Source organism: Hemitrygon akajei, chromosome 31, assembly GCF_048418815.1.
Source record: "Hemitrygon akajei chromosome 31, sHemAka1.3, whole genome shotgun sequence".
NCBI lineage: Eukaryota > Metazoa > Chordata > Chondrichthyes > Myliobatiformes > Dasyatidae > Hemitrygon > Hemitrygon akajei.
In genome coordinates, this window is record NC_133154.1 from 25794562 (window position 1) to 25814160 (window position 19599).

Consider the following 19599-nt stretch of genomic DNA (forward strand, 5'->3'; position numbering starts at 1 on the left):
AGGGCTACAACCTCATCCTTGGGGATGGAGGCTTGCGTGCCTCAATGACCCAGAGAGGTACGTTGGCTGGAGTCAGGGTTTTGTGCTTTGACTCTTGGTAAGGTCACCCATGCCAAAGGGTAGAGGCAAGACTAAGAGTGGTCCACTGGTCCTCCAGGTTCAGGGCTAACAACCCTGACTGGGCAAACAAAATTGTTATGGAAACAGCAATGAAGAATCTTCCTAAGCTTGACTCAATTCCTGAGTCTCCACCCGGAACATACGTGACTGCCAGTAGTGAAAACCGAGAGAGAGCTATACTGACAAGATAAAGGAAGCCCTGAACACCGCTAGAGGTGCAGGACCTTCATTGCTGCCCTAAATGACAGCGGCGTAATGGTCAGTAATAAATATATAAACTGATATACAACTTAAAAAAAGTGTAGAGAGTAAAATAAAGAGGTAGTGTACATGGGCTCATTCTCCATTCAGAAATCAGAAGTGCTCCTAAAACGTTCAGAGAGTTAGTTTTTGATTTTCAATGCAATCTTTTTGTTCCATCAGCACGGGGAGGTGGGGAATAATACACATTGTGGAAAGAACGCCAACTTTGGAAGCAATTGGTTCCTGTTCACATTTCAGATTCGCCTTTGAAATTCACAACCACCTCCAGCAATGTGCCGTTTCTCCAAACCCAGCTATCACAAGGCAAGTCTACAGAAATATTCACTTTGGACACGGGAAGGAGCCCCATTTTTGAACAGAGGCACTGGCCTTAACACCTCAACTGCATGAGGCATCTAAACAGCAGATATATAGTTCCAACAACAGACACACAGGAAACTTTAAACTACATTTCCCAGAGAACAGCGCGACAAATTAATTATACACATGCGCACACGGAGGGCGCCGGTATCTCTAAGCATGCGCAGCAAGAGGTGCCGACGCTGCGCAAGCGCACTCTCACCTGGTGCAGGGCGCTGATGCCGTCTGCGTTGGCGCAGTTGACGCCGGCCCCGCCCCGCAGCATCTCGGCCGCGTCCCGCGCGTCCCCGCTCGCACAGGCCGCCAGGAACTCGGCCGCCGCCTCAAACCGCACCCGCCGCGGGCTGCACCCCGCACCGGGCCGTGCCCGCCACCGTGGCTCGCTCGCCTCCAGGTCGGTACACGAGCCCCTCCAGCGCTGCAATTGTAGCTTCCGCTTCTCGCTAGCGGCCACGGCGGCGGCAGCGGCCACCCTGCTACCCGGCCGCTCCGACATTTTGCACAGCTGCCGCCCTCTTTCCGCGGGCATGCCCTACGCGCTGACATGGTTCCGGTGCGTGGGCCGGTTTGACATCCTGGGAAATGTAGTCTGCGCAGGCTGGGACTGATGGGAACTGTAGTTCAGATTTTGGGTTGAGGGATCTCGGAGTTGTACTCCCCCTGCGGCTGCTTGAAATGTTTGGACAAGTAAATTAAACTCTAGTCAGATTGGTCTGTCTTTTGAGGGAATAAAGCCTTTGGCAATTTGTAAGGTTGATGATAGCAGGGTAAGTCAATAAACACTGATAACCAGATATGTCAGGGTAACATTATTAGGAAAGGGCGAACAGACTGGGTTGAAGGGTATCAAGGAGATGCCTTCAAAACTAAGAAAGGTTTTAAACGGACACACACAAAATGCTGGAGGAACTCAAAAGGCCTGGTAGCATCTATGGTAAAAAGTAACAGTCAACATTTTAAAGTAAAGAGCTGGTAAGTCGATTGGTGAAAGAGATAAAGGGCTGGAGAAGGGGGGATCTGATAGGAGAGGACAGAAGACCATGGAAAAAAGGGAAGAGGGAGCTGATGGGTACGTACGGAGATAAGGTGAGAGAGTGAAATGGGACTGGGGAATGGTGAAGGGGGTGGGGCAATTACCAGAAGTTTGAGAAATTGATGTTGATGCCATCGGGTTGGAGGCTACCCAGATGGAATGGAGGAGAGTTGTTGCTCCTCCAACCTGAGTGTGGCTTCATCGCCTCAGTAGAGGAGGCAATGGACTGATGTGTCGGAATGGGAGTAAGGTTAAAGTGGGCTGTTTTAAAGGACTGTATACAGAGAAAATGTTTCCGCCTACTGCATTTGACACAGAAGGAGGCTTTCGATCCGTATCTGTTTGCAGCAGAGCATTACTTCTGTTCCCCTTCCTCATTTCTCTGCAGACTGCAACTTCACATCCCACAAAATTCCATTTTCCTGCTTACCTGTGCTGAGCAGAATTAGAACCAGGTTATCATCAGTGAGATAGATCACGAAATTTGTGGTTTTGCGGCAGCAGTACTGTGTAATACACATTTAAAAATGGCTGTAAGTTCCATTAAAGAATATAAATAAATTGTGCAAATAGCAAAATACTGAGTTAGTGTTCATAGACCATTCAGAAATCAGATTGGAGAGGGGAAGAATTGTTCCTGAAATGTGTGTGTTTTCAGTTATGGTAGAAGAGGGTATGCTGTCAGAGGTGAGGGGTCATGACAGATGATGACTCTAGAGGCACCACCTTATGGAAAATGTCCTCAATGGCGGGGAGGTTAGTGCCCATGATCTATCTGGCTGAGAGGACAGCCCTCTGCAGTTTTATTTGCTTTGTATGTTGGAGCTCATACAGCCGCCAGTTAGTGTATCAGCTGGTCCTGGGAACGTGGGAGGAAAGTGAAACAGCCAGCTGAAACCACCGTTAAGTGAGTGTGCCACCCTTAACTTGACACCCTCCTTATAGGAGTGTGGACAATCATCTTAACCCCAAAAGGAATCATACTGTGGAACTCATGGCCATGGGTTAAAATGAATGACATAGATCCATTATTCGCTCCTAATCACAAACTCAGGAGCAGTTATTCACCACTTGGCTCTTCAGCCTCAGTCTGATGTGACTGTAGCCTGTAATACAAAATGACCTTTATTGTCTCGTTCGTAAACAGGAGGGAGACACCTAGTTCTAAATTCTTCCACAAGGAGAAAAACCCTGTCCATATCCACACTTCTTCAAACTGAGCAACATGTTTACATCCCTGTTTAAATAAGGAGCCCAGTATTGTATGCAGATGTGGTCTCACCACTGCTCTGGAGGCATAAGCTCCCTATCGCCTCACAATAAACAGCAACAAAGGTTCTGTGTTTAACTAATGGCTTTCAACCCATGTCAACAACATAATTCTATTTTAATTGATCGCAAATTTTACATTTTATTTATAAAATACAATGTGGAGTTGGCCTTTCCGGTCCTTCGAGCCAGGCCACTCCAGCAACCCCGACAAACCCGATTAGCCCTAATCTAATCACAGGACAATTTACAATGACCATTGAACCCACCCGGTACTTCTTTGGACTGTGGGAGGAAACCAGAGCACCCCACACATTCCACAGGGAGGACGTAGAGAGACTCCTTACAGATGATGCTGGATTTGAACCCTGAACTCCAGAACGTCCGGAGCTGTAATAGCATCGCGCTAACCGCTGCACTACCGTGGCACCCTTTTGAGCATTTTTGTGAAGCTTGTGCGTTGGTCTTTACCCACACATCATTGTAAACCAAAGAGTGCCCATGAATATATTTATCGTGTTTACTGTCTGTGATTAACCCCAGCATTATCACCGGATAATTTACAATGGCCAATTAACCTACCCAGTACGTGACAGTACCTGCATTTCGCCCCTTTTCCACTGCAAAGTAAAGAAAAGATGTTCTTTATTTATCACGCTCAGTGAAATGCACCGTTTGTGTCAATGACCACCATGGGCCAAAGACATGCTGGGGGCAGCCCGCAAGCATCACCACGCTTCTGGCGCCAACATGGCACGCCCACTAACCCGTCCGTCTTTGTAATGTGGGAGGAAACTCACGCAGTCACGAAGAGAATGTACAAACCCCATTTCCAGAAAAGTTGGGATATTTTCCAAAATGCAATAAAAACAAAAATCTGTGATATGTTAATTCACGTGAACCCTTTTTTAGCTGTCAAAAGTACAAAGAAAAGATTTTCAATAGTTTTACTGACCAACTTAATTGTATTTTGTAAATATACACAAATTTAGAATTTGATGGCTGCAACACACTCAACAAAAGTTGGGACAAAGTTAAAATAAGATTGAAAAGTGCACAGAATATTCAAGTAACACCAGTTTGGAAGACTCCACATTAAGCAGGCTAATTGGTAGCAGGTGAGGTATCATGACTGGGTATAAAAGTAGCATCCTTGCAAGCAAGGATGGGTCGTGACTCACCACTTTGTGCCAAAATTCATGAGAATTGTTAGTCAGTTCAAAAGGAACATTTCCCAACGCAAGATTGCAGAGAATTTAGGTCTTTCAACATCTACAGTACATAATGTTGTGAAAAGAATCAGAGAATTCAGAGACATCTCAGTGCGTAAAGGGCAAGGTCGGAAACCACTGTTGAATGCGTGTTATCTTAGAGCCCTCAGGCGGCACTGCCTAAGAAACCGTCATGCTACTGTGACAATTATAGCCACCTGGGCTCGGAAGTACTTCGGAAAACCATTGACACTTAACATAGTCCGTTGCTGCATTCAGAAATGCAGCTTGAAACTGTATTACGCAAGGAGGAAGCCATACATCAACTCTATGCAGAAACGCCGGCGAGTTCTCTGGGCCCGAGCTCATCTCAGATGGACTGAAAGACTGTAGAACCGTGTGCTGTGGTCAGATGAGTCCACATTTCAGCTAGTTTTCGGAAAAAACGGGGGTCGAGTTCTCCGTGCCAAAGATGAAAACGACCATCCTGATTGTTATTAGCAAAAGGTGCAAAAGCCAGCATCTGTGATGGTATGGGGGTGCATCAGTGCACACGGCATGGGTGAGTTGCATGTATGTGAAGGTACCATTGACTCTGAGGCATATATTAGGATTTTAGAGAGACATATGTTGCCATCAAGGCAACATCTCTTCCCGGGACATCCATGCTTATTTCAGCAGGACAATGCCAGACCACATTCTGCACAGGCTACAACAGCATGGCTTTGTAGACACAGAGTGCGTGTGCTTGACTGGCCTGCTGCCAGTCCAGATCTATCTCCTATTGAAAATGTATGGCGCATCATGAAGAGGAGAATCAGACAACGGAGACCACGGACTGTTGGGCAGCTGAAGTCTTATATCAAGCAAGAATGGACAAAAATTCCAATTGCAAGTATACTACAATTAGTATCTTCAGTTCCAAAACAATTAAAAAGTATTATTAAAAGGAAAGGTGATGTAACACAATGGTAAACATGCCTCTGTCCCAACTTTTGTTGAGTGTGTTGCAGCCATCAAATTCTAAATTTGTGTATATTTACAAAATACAATTAAGTTGGTCAGTAAAACTATTGAAAATCTTTTCTTTGTACTTTTGTCAGTTAAATAAAGGTTCACGTGAATTAACATATCACAGATTTTTGTATTTATTGCATTTTGGAAAATATCCCAACTTTTCTGGAAATGGGGTTTGTACAAACTCCTCACAGACAGTGGCGGGAATGGAACCCCAGTTGTGATTGCTCGTCTGTAGCTGCTGTTCTACCTTGCTGCCCAGTAGTTTGAGAAATTCCAGTTCCATCCAAAACCATATAATTGAAGTATTGTTTTGTTATAAATATGAAAGCAAAGTACATTGGATTCTGGTTAATCGGGCCATTGGTTAATTGGGGTTTCTGCTTATTTGGGACAACTGTTTGTTTACTCGTTTAGTTAGTGGCCCTTTGAGCCATGCCGCTTCAGCAACCCCACAACACTGGCTAATCGTGGGACAATTTACAATGACCAATTAATGTGTCTGGACTTTGGGAGGAAACTGGACAGCCTGAGGACAGCCCTGACATTCCACATGGAGGTCATACCTTACAGAATGGCTCTGGAATTGAGTCTGAATTCTGGAACATACTGAGTTGTAATAACATCACCCCCCCCCCCCCCCACCTCCCCAAAAGAATTAAAACATTAAAGATTAAACATTTCCTGCTTTGAGAACCACCAGTAAGTTGTCACCAGCCTTCAGCAGCACCATCTTAAACCAGAAGGTATTGGCAATAATCTTGACTGTTACAATGAAGATGAAGATTTGGCAGATACAATCATCGAAATATGAAGGCAGCCCATTATCAGCACAAGGAGTCTGCACTGATTTCCTCACTTACAGTCAATCAATAGAAAATCGCCGTCAATAGCTATTATGAACTACGGTTTTATAGTACTGCATTACTATTGTTATTGTTCTAACTTGTTCTGCATTTCATTTAAATACATAATTTGTCACTAAGTTAAATGGTAGTTTGTCTTTTTTTATACATTTCTTAACTATTTCCATAAGACTTCAATTAATTGGGGTAGCCACTAAATTGAGCCAAAATGCACTGGTCCCCAATTAACCAGAATCCATTGTATATAAAAAGGAAAAAACACATGTTTAAAGTGGTATACACTCAAAGTGCTGAATGAACTTGATAAGTCAGGCAGCATCTATGGAAATGAATGAATGCTTGATGTTCTGGGCCAAGACCCTTCTTCAGGACTGGAAGGGAAGGGGGAAGAAGCCAGACTAAGAATGTGGGGGGGAGGAGGGAGAGGAAAGGAGTACAAGCTAAAAGGAGATAAGTGGAGAAATTGATGTTCATGTCATCTTGGTTGGAGGCTACCCAGACGGAATTCAAGCTGTTGCTCCTCCAACTCTGAGAGTGGCCTCATAAGACCATAAGATATAGGAGCCTGGTGGCCCATCGAGTCTGCTCCGCCATTTCATCATGGTTGATCCATTTTCCCTCTCAGCCCCAATCTCCTACTTTCACCCTGTGTCCCTTCATGCTCTGACTAATCAAGAATCTATCAAACTCTGCCTCAACTATACCCTTGGCCTCCACAGCTGCCTGTGACAACGAAGTCCACAGATTTGCCACTCTTTTGCTGAAGAAATTACTCCTCATCTCCATTCTAAAAGGTCGTTCCTCTATTCTGGGGCTGTGTCCTCTGGTCTTTAGACTTTTCCTCCGTAGGAAACATCCTCTCTATCAAGGCCTTTCAACGTTTGAAAGGTTTTGATAAGCCCCTCATTCATCTGAATTCCAGTAAGTAGAGACCCAGAGCCATCAAACGCTCCTCACATGACAAGCCTTTCAATCCCAGAATCATTTTTGTGAACCTCCTCTGAAACCTCTCCAATGTCAGCACATCCTTTCTTAAATAAGGGCCCCAAAATTGCTCAAGGCTTCACCAGTGCTTGAGAAAGCCTCAGCATTACATCCTTGTCTTTATATTCTAGTCCTCTTGAAATGAATTCCAACTCTGCATTTGCCTTCCTAACTACTGACTCAACCTGAAAATTAACTGTTAGGGAATCCTGCATGATGACTCCCAAGTCCCTTTGCACCTCAGATCTTTGAATTTTCTCTCCCTTTAGAAAATATCTATGCTTTTACTTCTTCTACCAAAGTGCCTGACCATACACTTGCCGCCACTGTTAAGTAGCCTCATTTGAGGCACCTTGTCAAAGGCCTTCTGAAAAGCCAAGTACACAACATCCACCGATTCTCCTTTGACTACCCTGCCGGTTATTTCGTCAAAGAATTCCAATAGATTTGTCAAGCACGATTTTCCCTTAAGGAAACAATGCTGACTACGGCCCATTTTAACATGATCCTCCAAGTACTCTGAAACAACATCCTTAACCATCGACTCCACCATTTTCCCAACCACAAAGTCAGTCTAACTGGCCTATCATTTATTTTCTTCTGCCTTTTTGAAGAGTGCAGTGACATTTGCAATTTTCCAGATCTCTGGATTCATGCCAGAATCAATTGATTCTTGAAAGGTTATTACTAATCCCTCCACAATATCTCCATCTCTTTCAGAACCCTGGGGTGTATACAGTCTGGTCCAGGTGACTTATTTACCTTCAGATCTTTCAGTTTCCCAAGAGCCTTCTCCCTAGTAATGGCAACTTCACACACTTCTGTCCCCTCACACTTTTGAACTTTTGGCATACTGGAAGTATCTTCCACAATGATGACTGTTGCAAAATACTTACTCAGTTCATCCGCTATTTCCTCATCCCCCACTACTACCTCTCCAGTATAATTTTCCGATAATTCGATATCTACTCTCACCTCTCTTTTATGCTTTATATATCTGAAGAAACTTTTGGTATCCTTTTTAGTATTATTGGCAATACCTTTGTATTCCATCTTTTCTACTTTTATGACTTTTTTTAGTTGCCTTCTGTTGGTTTTTAAAAGCTTCCCAATCCTCTAATTTCCCGCTGATTTTTGTTCTATTATATGCCCTCTCTTTGGCATTTATGTTGGCCTTGACTTCTCTTGTAAGCCATGGTGGCGACATCCTATTGTTGGAATACTTCTTCCTCTTTGAATGTATATACCCTGCATCTTCTGAATTGCTCCCAGAAATTCCAGGCATTGCTGTTCTGCTGTCACCCCTGCTAGTGTTCCTTTCCAATCAATCATGTCTCTGTAATTGCCTTTACTCCACTGTAATACTGATACATCTGATTTAGCTTCTTCTCAAATTACACATTGAATTCTATCATATTATTATCACTTGCCGTTAAGGGTTCCTTTACCTTAAGCTCTCTAATCAATTCCAGTTCATTGCACAATGCCCAATCCAGAATTGCTGAACCCCTCTTGGGCTCAACCTCAAGCTGCTCTAAACAGCCAACATAGGCATTACAGGAATTCCATCTCTTGGGATCCAGCACCAATATGATTTTCCCAATCTACCTGCATATTGAAATCCTCCATGTCTATTATAGCATTGCCCTTTTGAGATGCACTTTCTATCTCATGTTGTAATTTATAGATTATCTTTACTACTGTTTGGGGGTCTGTGCAAAACTCCCATCATTTGTTTCTAATGATTTGATTTAACTTTTTTCCAACACAGCAATCTTGGCCCCTCTGCCTTCCTGCCTGTCCTTTTGATATAATTTGTGTCCTTGGATGTTAAGCTCCCAGGTATAATAATTTTTCAGGTACGATTCAGTAATGCCTACAAGTTCAGCAACATTATTCTGTATACTGTGTGCATTCAAGTATAGCACCTTCAGTCATGTATTCACTCTTTTCCATCTTGTCTGCCTTTTACGTTGCATTTCATCCTGTCAACTACAATTTTGTCTAATCATCAGCCTCTCCTTGCTAGCTGTCTCACTACACACTGCCTTTGTGAACCAACTTTCTCAACCTCAGCACTATCACCTTGGTTCCCATCCTCCTGCCAAATTAATTTAAACCCTCCCGAACAGCTCTAACAAACCTGCCTGCAAGGATATTCCTCCCTCTCGGGTTCAGGTGTAAATCGTCCCTTTTGTACAGGTCGTACCTTCCCCAGAAGAGATCCCAATGACCCATAAATATGAACCCCTGCCCTCTGCACCAGTTCCTCAACCACACATTCATCTGCCAAATCATTCTATTCTTACCCTCACTGGTAGGTGGCACAGGCCGTAATTCAGGCACTACTACCCTGGAGGTTCTGTTTTTCAGCTTTCTAACTCCCTAAAATCTCTCTTCAGACTTGCTCATCTCTCCTACCTATGTCATTGGTGCCGATATGTACCAAGACTTCTGGCTGCTCGTCCTCCCCCTTTAGAATGCTGTGGACCTGATTAGAGATTTCCCTGACCCTGGCACCTGGGAGGCAGCATACCATCCGGGTGTCTCCGTAGCGCCCACCGAATCTCGTCTTTGTTCCTCAGACTATGGAGTCTTCTGTCAGCACTGCAATCCTGTTCACCTCTCTTCTCTTCTGTGCCACAGCACCAGGTTCAATGCCGGAGACCTGGTCACTGTGGCTCTCTCCTGGTAGGCTGTCCTCTTCAACGATATTCAAATGGTACACTTATTAATGAGGAGAATGGCCTCAGGGGTACTCTGCATTGGCTGTCCATTTCCCTTCCTTCTTCTGACAGTCACCCAGTTACCTGCCTCCTGCAACCTAGGGGTGACTTCCTCCCTAGTAAAAGAGGCAATGGACCGACATATCGGAGTGAGAATGGAAATATGAACTAAAATGGTTGGCCACGGGAAACCTTTCTTATGGTGGATGAAGTGACCCCGCCCCCCAATCTATGGCGGGTCTCTTCAACGTGGGGGAGGCTGCATCAGGAGCACTGGATACAATAGATGACCATAACAGATCTACAGGTGAAGTGTTGCCTCACCTGGAAGGACTGTTTGGGGCCATGAATGGAGATGAGGGAGGAGGCGAAAGAGCACTTCTTCCTCTTGCAGGGATACGGTGCCAGGAAGAAGATGAATGAACAATGGAATCACGGAGGGAATAATCTCTGCACAAAGTGGAGAGTTGGGCTGGGGAATGGCCACTGGATCTTAGTGTTTGGCACTAAGATCCAGTTGAAGATGGTGGCCCAATTTCTCCAACTTCTAGTAATTTTCCTCCTCCCCTTTCCCTCTTCCTAATTCCCCAGTCTGCCTCCCCCCTTTACCTCTTCTTCTCACCTGCCTATTATCCTCACCTGGTGTCCCTTCTTCCCCTTCTCCCAGGGTCCACTCTTCTCTCATATCAGATTCCTTCTTTTCCAGCCCTTTATATTTTCTTCCTATCACCCCTCAGCTTCTTACCTCATCCTACCCTTCCTCCAGTCACATGGCTTCACCTATCACCTTCGAGCTTGTACTCCTTCCTCTCCCCCACCTTCTTAATCTGGCTTCTTCCCCCTTCCTTTCCAGTCTCGTCCTGAAACATCGACTGTTTGTTCATTTCTGTAGATGCTGCCTGACCTGCTGAATTCCTCCAGCATTTTGTGTGGGTTGCTCTGGATGTCCAGCATCTGCAAAATCTCTTGTGTTTTAAGTGGGAAATGATTCATGTCCAATAAAGGCTAACCTGTATGTCATTGGAATGTGGGAGGAAACCGGAGCACCCAGAGGAACCATACAGAGTCAGGGCAAGAAAGTACAAGCTCCTTCGAGACAGTGGCAGGAGTTGAACCTGGGTTATTGGCACTGTAATAATGTCATACGTCATCCTCAAATCTTCTAGCTCAGTACTTACCCTGAAAGTATTGACATTTTATGTGAACAATCACTTGTAATATTGCCACTGTAGAACATTCTCAGCGGTGGCACTGTAGAACTAATTGCTAAATCCTTCCGTAATTTGATGGAAGATCTTCAACCTGAAACGTTAACCTCATTTCCCTTTCCATAGCAAGAGGGCATTTATTAGACCACATGTGGGGTGCTATGTGCAGTTTTGATCTCTCCGTTAAATATATCCCTCACTAGTTTGCTGAGGACAGTTCAGAGGAAGTTCACTATGTTAACCACGGTGACTAAGTGGATGACAGCTCAGCAGAAGTTTACCATGTTGACTAAGTGGATGAGGACAGTTCAGAGGAGGTTTACTATGTTGACTAGGTTGACTAAGTAGATGAGGACAGTTCAGAGGAAGTTCACTATGTTAACCACGGTGACTAAGTGGATGAGGACAGTTCAGAGGAAGTTCACTACGTTGACTAGGTTGACTAAGTAGATGAAGACAGTTCAGAGGAAGTTCACTATGTTAACCACGGTGACTAAATAGATGAGGACAGTTCAGAGGAAGTTCACCATATTGACTATGTTGACTAAGTGGATGAGGACAGTTCAGAGGAGGTTTACTACGTTGACTAGGTTGACTAAGTAGATGAGGACAGTTCAGAGGAAGTTCACCATGTTGACTACGTTGACTAAGTGGATGAGAACAGTTCAGAGATGCACTGCACTCACTACATTCACTAAATGGACTAGGGCACTTCAGAGGAGGTTGACTATGTTCACTGGGTGGACGAGGACAATTCACTGCACTGATTTCTGAGATGAAGGAGTTTGGAAGGGAAGTTTGCACAGATTGAGCTTCTAAGAGTTTAGAAAAGGGCAAGGTGATCTTGTTGAATCACATGAAGTTTTGAACTGGATTGATGTTGAAATGATGTTTTCCTTTATGGAGGAATCCAGAACCAAAAAAAGGAATTGCCCATTTAAGGTGAAGATGGGAAGGTATTTCTTCTCTAATGATACGTAAGTTGCTGGGATCCAAAATTGGACAGGCATATTTATTGAATATATTCAAGGCCAAGTCATCTAGAGATTTGGCTTTTATGGGTGGCAGGGATATGGGAAGACAGACAAGTAAAATGGAGGCTGAAATCAGAACAGCCACAAGCTCACTGAATGGTGACTGCCTTGTGAGGCCATAAAGCTTTCTGCTGCTCCCTTTCGTTAGGTGTTTTAGATGCTGCCTGACCTACTGAAGGATTTCTTTAAATTACATTCAGAATTTCAGTATCTGCAATATTGGTTTCACATAGTTCTCAAACTCTCATCACATTCTGTAGACAGTTTTGCTTAGCAATAAATCTCGGCCCCGTCATAGAACAACACGCAAAACACTGGAGGAACTCAGTAAGTCAGGCTGCATCAATGGAGGGAAATGGAGGAGACCCTACATCCAGACACGGCACAGGGCAATTCATTACTGAATATTGTATGGCTAACATTGCATCAAATTATAACACTTGATCATCGATAAAGGCATAGTCTCTCTCTACTGCCCATTAGGCCACTGGTGTTTAGGGCAGCAATATAGGCCCTCTGTCTCCGACACTGTTCAGGGCTTCCTTCTTCATGTCAGTAGCTCAGTTTTCAGTACTACCAGTCATGCAAATTCCAGTTTACAGTTTACAGTTACTGTTCTATAGATTTGCTAAGTCTGCCAGCAGAAAAAAAGAAACTTAGTGTGGTAACATGTATGTATTCCAATAATAGATTTTACTTTGAACTTTGGAGACTTAGGAAAACTGTCACGTTCAGATGTAGAAGGATTCTTCATGAATGTTTCCAGTCAGGGTTGTTGGCCCTAAGCTGAACCCCTGAACCTGGAGGACCGGTGGACCACTCTTGGTTTGGCCTCTACCCTTTGACCTGTTTGGCATGGGTGACCCTACCAAGAGTCAAGGCATAAAGCCTTGAATCCAGCCAACGTAGCTCTCCGGGTCATTGAGGCACGCAAACCTTCAAACCATGACAAATCCTCTTGGAGGACAGGCACAGTAATGGAAACAAAAATACTCTGACAAATCAAATTCAGAATTGTTATAGTTTATATTTGTACAAACACCATTTGTCTAGCTGCCTCAATCTGTGTTTGAAACCAGTACTTACACTGGAAAAAGTAGACCTTGTTACCTTAAAAACTGGTCAATGAACTATTCTACACATGCGATGGACACGGATCTATTCTACACTTGGGATAGACATGGAACTATTCCACACATGTGATGGACATGGAACTAATCTACACATGGGCTAGACATGGAACTATGCTACACATGGGATAGACATGGAACTATGCTACACATGGGATAGACATGGAACTATTCTACACATGGGATGGACATGGAACTATTCTACACATGGGACAGACATGGATTTATTCTACACATGGGATAGACATGGAACTATTCTACACATGTGATGGACATGGAACTATTCTACACACGGGATAGACATGGAACTATTCTACACATGGGATAGACATGGAACTATTCTACACATGGGATGGACATGGAACTATTCCACACATGTGATGGACATGGATCTATTCTACACATGGGATAGACATGGATCTATTCTACACATGGGATAGACATGGAACTATTCCACACATGTGATGGACATGGATCTATTCTACACATGGGATAGACATGGATCTATTCTACACATGGGATAGACATAGAACTATTCTACGCATGGGATAGACATGGAACTATTCTACACATGGGATGGACATGGAACTATTCTATGCATGGGATAGACATGGAACTATTCCACACATGGGATAGACACGAATCTATTCTACACATGTGATGGACATGGAACTATTCTACACATGGGATAGACATGGAACTATTCTACACATGGGATGGACATGGAACTATTCCACACATGGGATGGACATGGAACTATTCTACACGTGATGACTCTTTGGAATACAATGCAACTTACTTTATTCTGCACCACACCCTTTTGCTTGCAGCAGTCACATGGGAAATGTGCTGTTTACTGAGAAAACTGTAAAGGACCTTTCCTACTTCCAGGTCACCTACCACTGCATCTGCCAAACAACATTTTCTGCACTAACCAGAAATAAATTAGTTGATTACTACAGATTTTCCTCCCTTAGCTTTTCATGGCGTGGTGGTGGTGTGGTGATTTAATCATCCAAAGAGTAATGTGGAAGTTTGGATACAAATCACCCAGTAAACTGGTTCAAATCCAATCACAGCAACATGGAATCTAAGTTCAGTTAATATCCTGGATCTTGTAATAACTACTCTCAGTAATCCTGACCACAAAAAACGCCAGATTATTGTGAAAACCCCTCAGGTTCATGTAGGAAATTGGCACCTTTATCTGTCAGTGTATTAAAATGGCTTCTGGATAGGCAGTTATTCCTTTAATAACATTTCATTTATTCCTTTCTCAGAATATGTGCATTGTTTTATAATATAAAAAAAGGATAATATCAAAGAGGATAGCAAAAATGTTTTCTTTCTTGTAGGGTGCAAAGGTTGGGAAGTTAACCTTGAAAACAACAGAGATGGAGACAATCTTTAATTTAGGAACAAAAATGGAAGAGGACGTGCAGACTCGGTGATTATTTATGGAGGTGTAACCAGCAGTAGGAAAGTGCATTTTATTCAGTAGATTTTAAAAACCAACACAAGGCAACTCACAAAGAAAATAAAAGGAAAGAAAAGATGAAATATGAAGGTAAGCTAGCCAAAATATCAAAGAGGATACCAAATGATTTTTCAGATGTATTGTGTAAAAAAGGGATTAAAAGTAACATTAGCAAATTTGCTGATGACACAAAGCTGGGTGGCAGTGTAAAATGTCAGGAAGATGTTATGAGAATGCAGGGTGACTTGGACAGGTTGGGTGAGTGGGCAGATGCAGTTTAATGTTGATAAGTGTGAGGTTATCCACTTTGGTGGCAAGAACAGGAAGGCAAATTACTATCTAAATGGAGTCAAGTTAGGAAAAGGGGAAGCACAACGAGATCGAGGTGTTCTTGTACATCAGTCAATGAAAGCAAGCATGCAGGTACAGCAGGCAGTGAAGAAAGCTAATGGCATGCTGGCTTTTATAACAAGAGGAATTGAGTATAGGAGTAAAGAGGTCCTTCTGCAGCTGTACAGGGCCCTGTTGAGACCCCACCTGGAGTATTGTGTGCAGTTTTGAACTCCAAATTTGAGGAAGAACATTCTTGCTATTGAGGGAGTGCAGCGTAGATTTACAAGGTTAATTCCCGGAATGGTGGGACTGTCATATGTTGAAAGATTGGAGCGACTGGGCTTGTATACACTGGAATTTAGGATGAGAGGGGATCTGATTGAGACATGTAAGATTACATCCCTTAATAAAGGGATTGGACACGCTGGAGGCAGGAAGCATGTTCCCGCTGATGGGTGAGTCCAGAACTAGAGGCCACAGTTTAAGAATAAGGGGTAGGCCATTTAGAACTGAGATGCGGAAAAACTTTTTCACCCAGAGACTGGTGGATATGTGGAATGCTCTGCCCTAGAAGGCAATGGAGGCCAAGTCTCTGGATGCATTCAAGAAAGAGTTAGATAGAGCTCTTATAGATAGCAGGGTCAAGGGATGTGGGGAGAGGGCAGGAACGGGGTACTGATTGTGTATGATCAGCCATGATCACAGTGAATGGCGGTGCTGGCTAGAAGGGCTGAATGGCCTACTCCTGCACCTATTGTCTATTGTCTATAAAAGAGTGGTGAAAGTGGATATTGGAAAATGACACTGGAAAGGTAGTAATAGAGGATAAAGAAATGGTGGACAAACTTAGTAAGTGTTTTGCAGTATGCCAGAAATTCAAGAGTGTCAGGGGGCAGAAGTGAGTGTCATTGCTATCACTAAGGAATGGGTGCTTGGGAAGCTAAGAAGTCTGAAGGTAGGTAAGTCACCTGGACCAGACAGACTACACCCCAGGGTTTTGAAGGAGATGGCTGGTGAGATTGTGGAGGCATTAGTAATGATTCTTCAGGAATCTCTAGATTCTGGTATGGTTCTGGGTGACTGGAAAATTGCAAATGTCACTCCGCTCTTCTCGAAGGGAAGGAGGCAGAAGAAAGGAAATTATAGACCAGTTAGCCTGACTCAGTGATTGAGAGGATGTTGCAGTCCCTTGTTAAGGATAAGATTTTGGGGTACTTGAAGGCACATGGTAAAGTAGGCCAAAGTGAGAATGGTTTCCTTAAGGAGAAATCTTGCCCGACAAATCTGTTGGAATTCTTTGACAAAATAACAGGCAGAAAAGACAAAGGAGTGTCAGTGGGTGGTGTGTACTTGTATTTTCAGAAGGCTTTTGACAAAGTGTACAAATAGTATTGGTTAACAAGATATGAGCCCGTGACATTACAGGAAAGACGCTAGCTTGGATAGAAGGTTTGCTGACTGGCAGGAGGCAAAGAATGGGAAGAAAGAGGGTTTACTCTGGATGGCTGCCAGTAACTAGGGTTGCTCCACAGGTTTCAGTTAAATGTCAATGATTTGGATGACAGGATTGATGGCTTTGTGGCCAAGATTGCAGACAATACAAAAATAGGTAGAGGAGTAGTTAGTGCTGGAAAGCAGGAGTCTACAGAAGGACTTAGACAGATTTGGAGAAAGGGCAAAGAATTAGCAAATGGAACATAGTGTAGGAAGGTGTACGATCATGCACTTTGGTGGAAAGAATAAGTGGAGAGAATTTTTCTAAATTAGGAGAAAAATCAGAGGTGCAAAGGGGCTTGGGAGTCCTTGTGCAGGGTTGCGTAACGGTTAGCTTGCTGGTTCAATTGGTGGTAAGGAACGTAAATATGTACAATGTTAGCATTCATTTAGAGAGGACTAAAATATAAGATCAAGGATGTGATGCTGAGGCTTTATAAGGCATTGGTCAGACTGCACTTGGAGTATTGTGAGCAGTTTTGAGCCCCTTGTCTATAAAAGGATGTGCTGGCATTGGAGAGTGTCTCGAGGAGGTTCACAAAAATGATTCCAGGAATGTAAGTGTTAATGTATGAGGAGTGTTTGATGACTGGAGTTTAGAAGAATGTGTGGGGGGGAGGACGTGATCTCATTGAAACTGACTGAATATTGAAAGACCAAGAGAGAATGGATGTGGGGGGATGTTTCTTTAGTGAGTGAGTCTAGGTCCAAAGGGCACAACTTCAGAATAGAACAAAGATGAGGAGAAATTTCTTTAGCCAGAAGGTGGTGAATCTGTGGAATTCCTTGCCACAGACTGCTACAGAGGCCAAGTCATTGAGTATATTTAAAGTGGAGGTTGATAGGTTCTTGATCAGGCAGGTTGTCAAAGGTTATGGAGAGAAAGGCAAGCATGGGGTTGGGAGGGATAAATCAGCCATGATGGAATGACAGAGCAGATACGCTGGGCCAAGTGGCCTAATTCTGCTCCTATGTCTTATGGTCTTATTTACATTAAAGGTGATGGACAGTGCAAACTGATGGTGTCTTTGGTCAGAGGAAGTCTGATTTGCCAGTCTATCAAAGGCAATGCCCTCCCCACTATTTAGTACTGCCGCAAGAAAGCAGCATCCCCACCATCCAGGCCAGGCTCTCTTCTTACTGCGGCCGTTGGGAAGAAGGTTCAGTGGCCTTAGATCCCACACCACCAAGTTCAGGAACACGTTGACCTACAACCATCAGTCTCCTGAACCAGCGTGTATGTTTCAATCATCACAACTCTAAACTGGCTCCACAACCTCTTTCAAGGACTCTACAACTCATTTTCTCAGTGTTACTTTTATTTTGCACAATTTGTCTTCTTTTGCACATTGGTTGTTTGTCAGTCTTTGTTTATGTGTAGTTTTTCATGAATTCTATTGTATTTATTTATTTTCTTATAAATGCCCTCAAGGAAATAAATCTCAAAGGTAACACATGCATACTTTGATAATAAACTTAACTCTGACGGCGAAAGGAGCAGAATTGTAGAATCAGAAGTCTACTCAGTCCATCGAGCTGCTGCTAGCTCTTTTTAGAGCAGCCACTCAGTACCACTACCTCAGTGATTCCCCAAACTCCTGATAACTATTTTCCCGACTGATCTTAAAACAGGCCAGATTTGACACATTCCGACCTTCTCCACATCACCCTAAAAATTAATTGCCTTCCAGCTGTGGGCCAGCAAGTTAGCGTTGTGGTTAGTGCAACGTTAGTATGACATGAGCGACCCGGGGTCAATTCCAGCCTCCGTAAGGAGTTTGCACATTCTCCCCATGACCGTGCAGGTATCCGGGTGCTCCGGTTTCCTCCCACATTCCAAAGACGTACGGGTCAGTAGGTTAATTGGTCACACGGGAGTAAATGGATGGTGTGAGCTCATTGTGCTGGAACGGCCAGTTACTAGCTGTATCTCAGAATGAATAAATTAATTAATTAACAAACAGGTGCAGGCGTTAATTTCTATCGTATTTTATTTATTGCAATACTACGCTAAATAGGCCTTCCTGGCCCTTCAAGCTGTGTAGCCCAGCAACCCCTGATTTAATCCTAGCCCAATCACAGACCACTCACTTACAATGACAACTTCTTCCCCTCTGCCATCCGATTTCTGAGTGGACATTGAACCCCTGAACACTACCTCACTACTTCTTAAATTTCTTTTTTTGCACTGATTTCATTACATATGCCAGTGATATTAAACCTGATTCTGGTTCTGAAACCTATCAACCGATATGTCCTTGGACGGTGGGAGAAAACCAGAGCACCTGAAGGAAACCCTCGCAGTCACGGGGAGAGCGTACAAACTCCTTACAGGCGGAGGCAGGAATTGAACCCGGGTTGCTGGTACCATAAAGCATTGTGCTAACACGTAATGAGACAATGCAGAGTCGCAGACACCCACAGTACAGAAACAGGTCCTTTGGTCAAAAGTCTGTGCCAAACATCAGCACCCAGTTATATTCATCCTTATTCTTTAAATTATTCTTTCTACCTTCCCATTAGTCCCTCCCTTCTACCACCAACCTGCACATTAGGGATGATTCTAATAGCGATAAGTATTGACCCACACTTCTTTGGGGTGTGGGAGGAAACTGGAGCACCTGAGAGAACTTGCAAACTCCACACAGACAGTGGTGGAGGTTGGGATCAAATCCAGGTTCAAATCAAATCAAATCGAAAAAGTTTCTTTATTTTTTCTTCTTTTTATGGATAAGAGGAGAATCAATGATCTTTTTCTTTATTACATACTATTAGATTAATACTATGTACGATCTTGATAATGTTTATTTTTCCTTTTATTTGAATTGTTATTGATACAGATATTTGAGATAATTCTCCTCTTGTTTATATATATATATATATATATATATATATATATATGTACTCTTTTATTTAAATAATAAAAAGATTGATAAAGAAAAGACGATGCTGGAAATCTTGAGCAACACACACAAAACGTTGGCATGAACATCAATTTCTCTCATTTCTGGAAATTTCTCACTCCTCCCCTTTATCCCTTTTTCCATTCCCCATTCTGGTTACCCATTCACCC

The 19599-nt window shown here is 43.4% G+C and overlaps 1 protein-coding gene and 1 long non-coding RNA gene across 4 annotated transcripts in view; one reads left to right on the plus strand and one right to left on the minus strand.

The window, feature by feature from the left end:
- The window catches only part of LOC140719247 (protein phosphatase 1 regulatory subunit 12C-like), an 82961-nt gene extending 81690 nt beyond the window's left edge, over nucleotides 1–1271 (minus strand). For all 3 annotated transcript variants that reach the window (XM_073033729.1, XM_073033726.1, XM_073033725.1), the window contains exon 1: nucleotides 947–1271. In XM_073033729.1, the coding sequence (XP_072889830.1) occupies nucleotides 947–1240 (294 nt within the window). In that variant the 5' untranslated portion in view covers nucleotides 1241–1271. The remainder of the gene's footprint in view (nucleotides 1–946) is intronic.
- On the plus strand, nucleotides 1027–19287 carry LOC140719248 (uncharacterized). The gene is made up of 3 exons (XR_012096874.1): nucleotides 1027–1138; nucleotides 14578–14789; nucleotides 17526–19287. It is a non-coding gene; the product is annotated as an uncharacterized lncRNA (long non-coding RNA).
- Nucleotides 19288–19599: the final 312 nt, after the last annotated feature.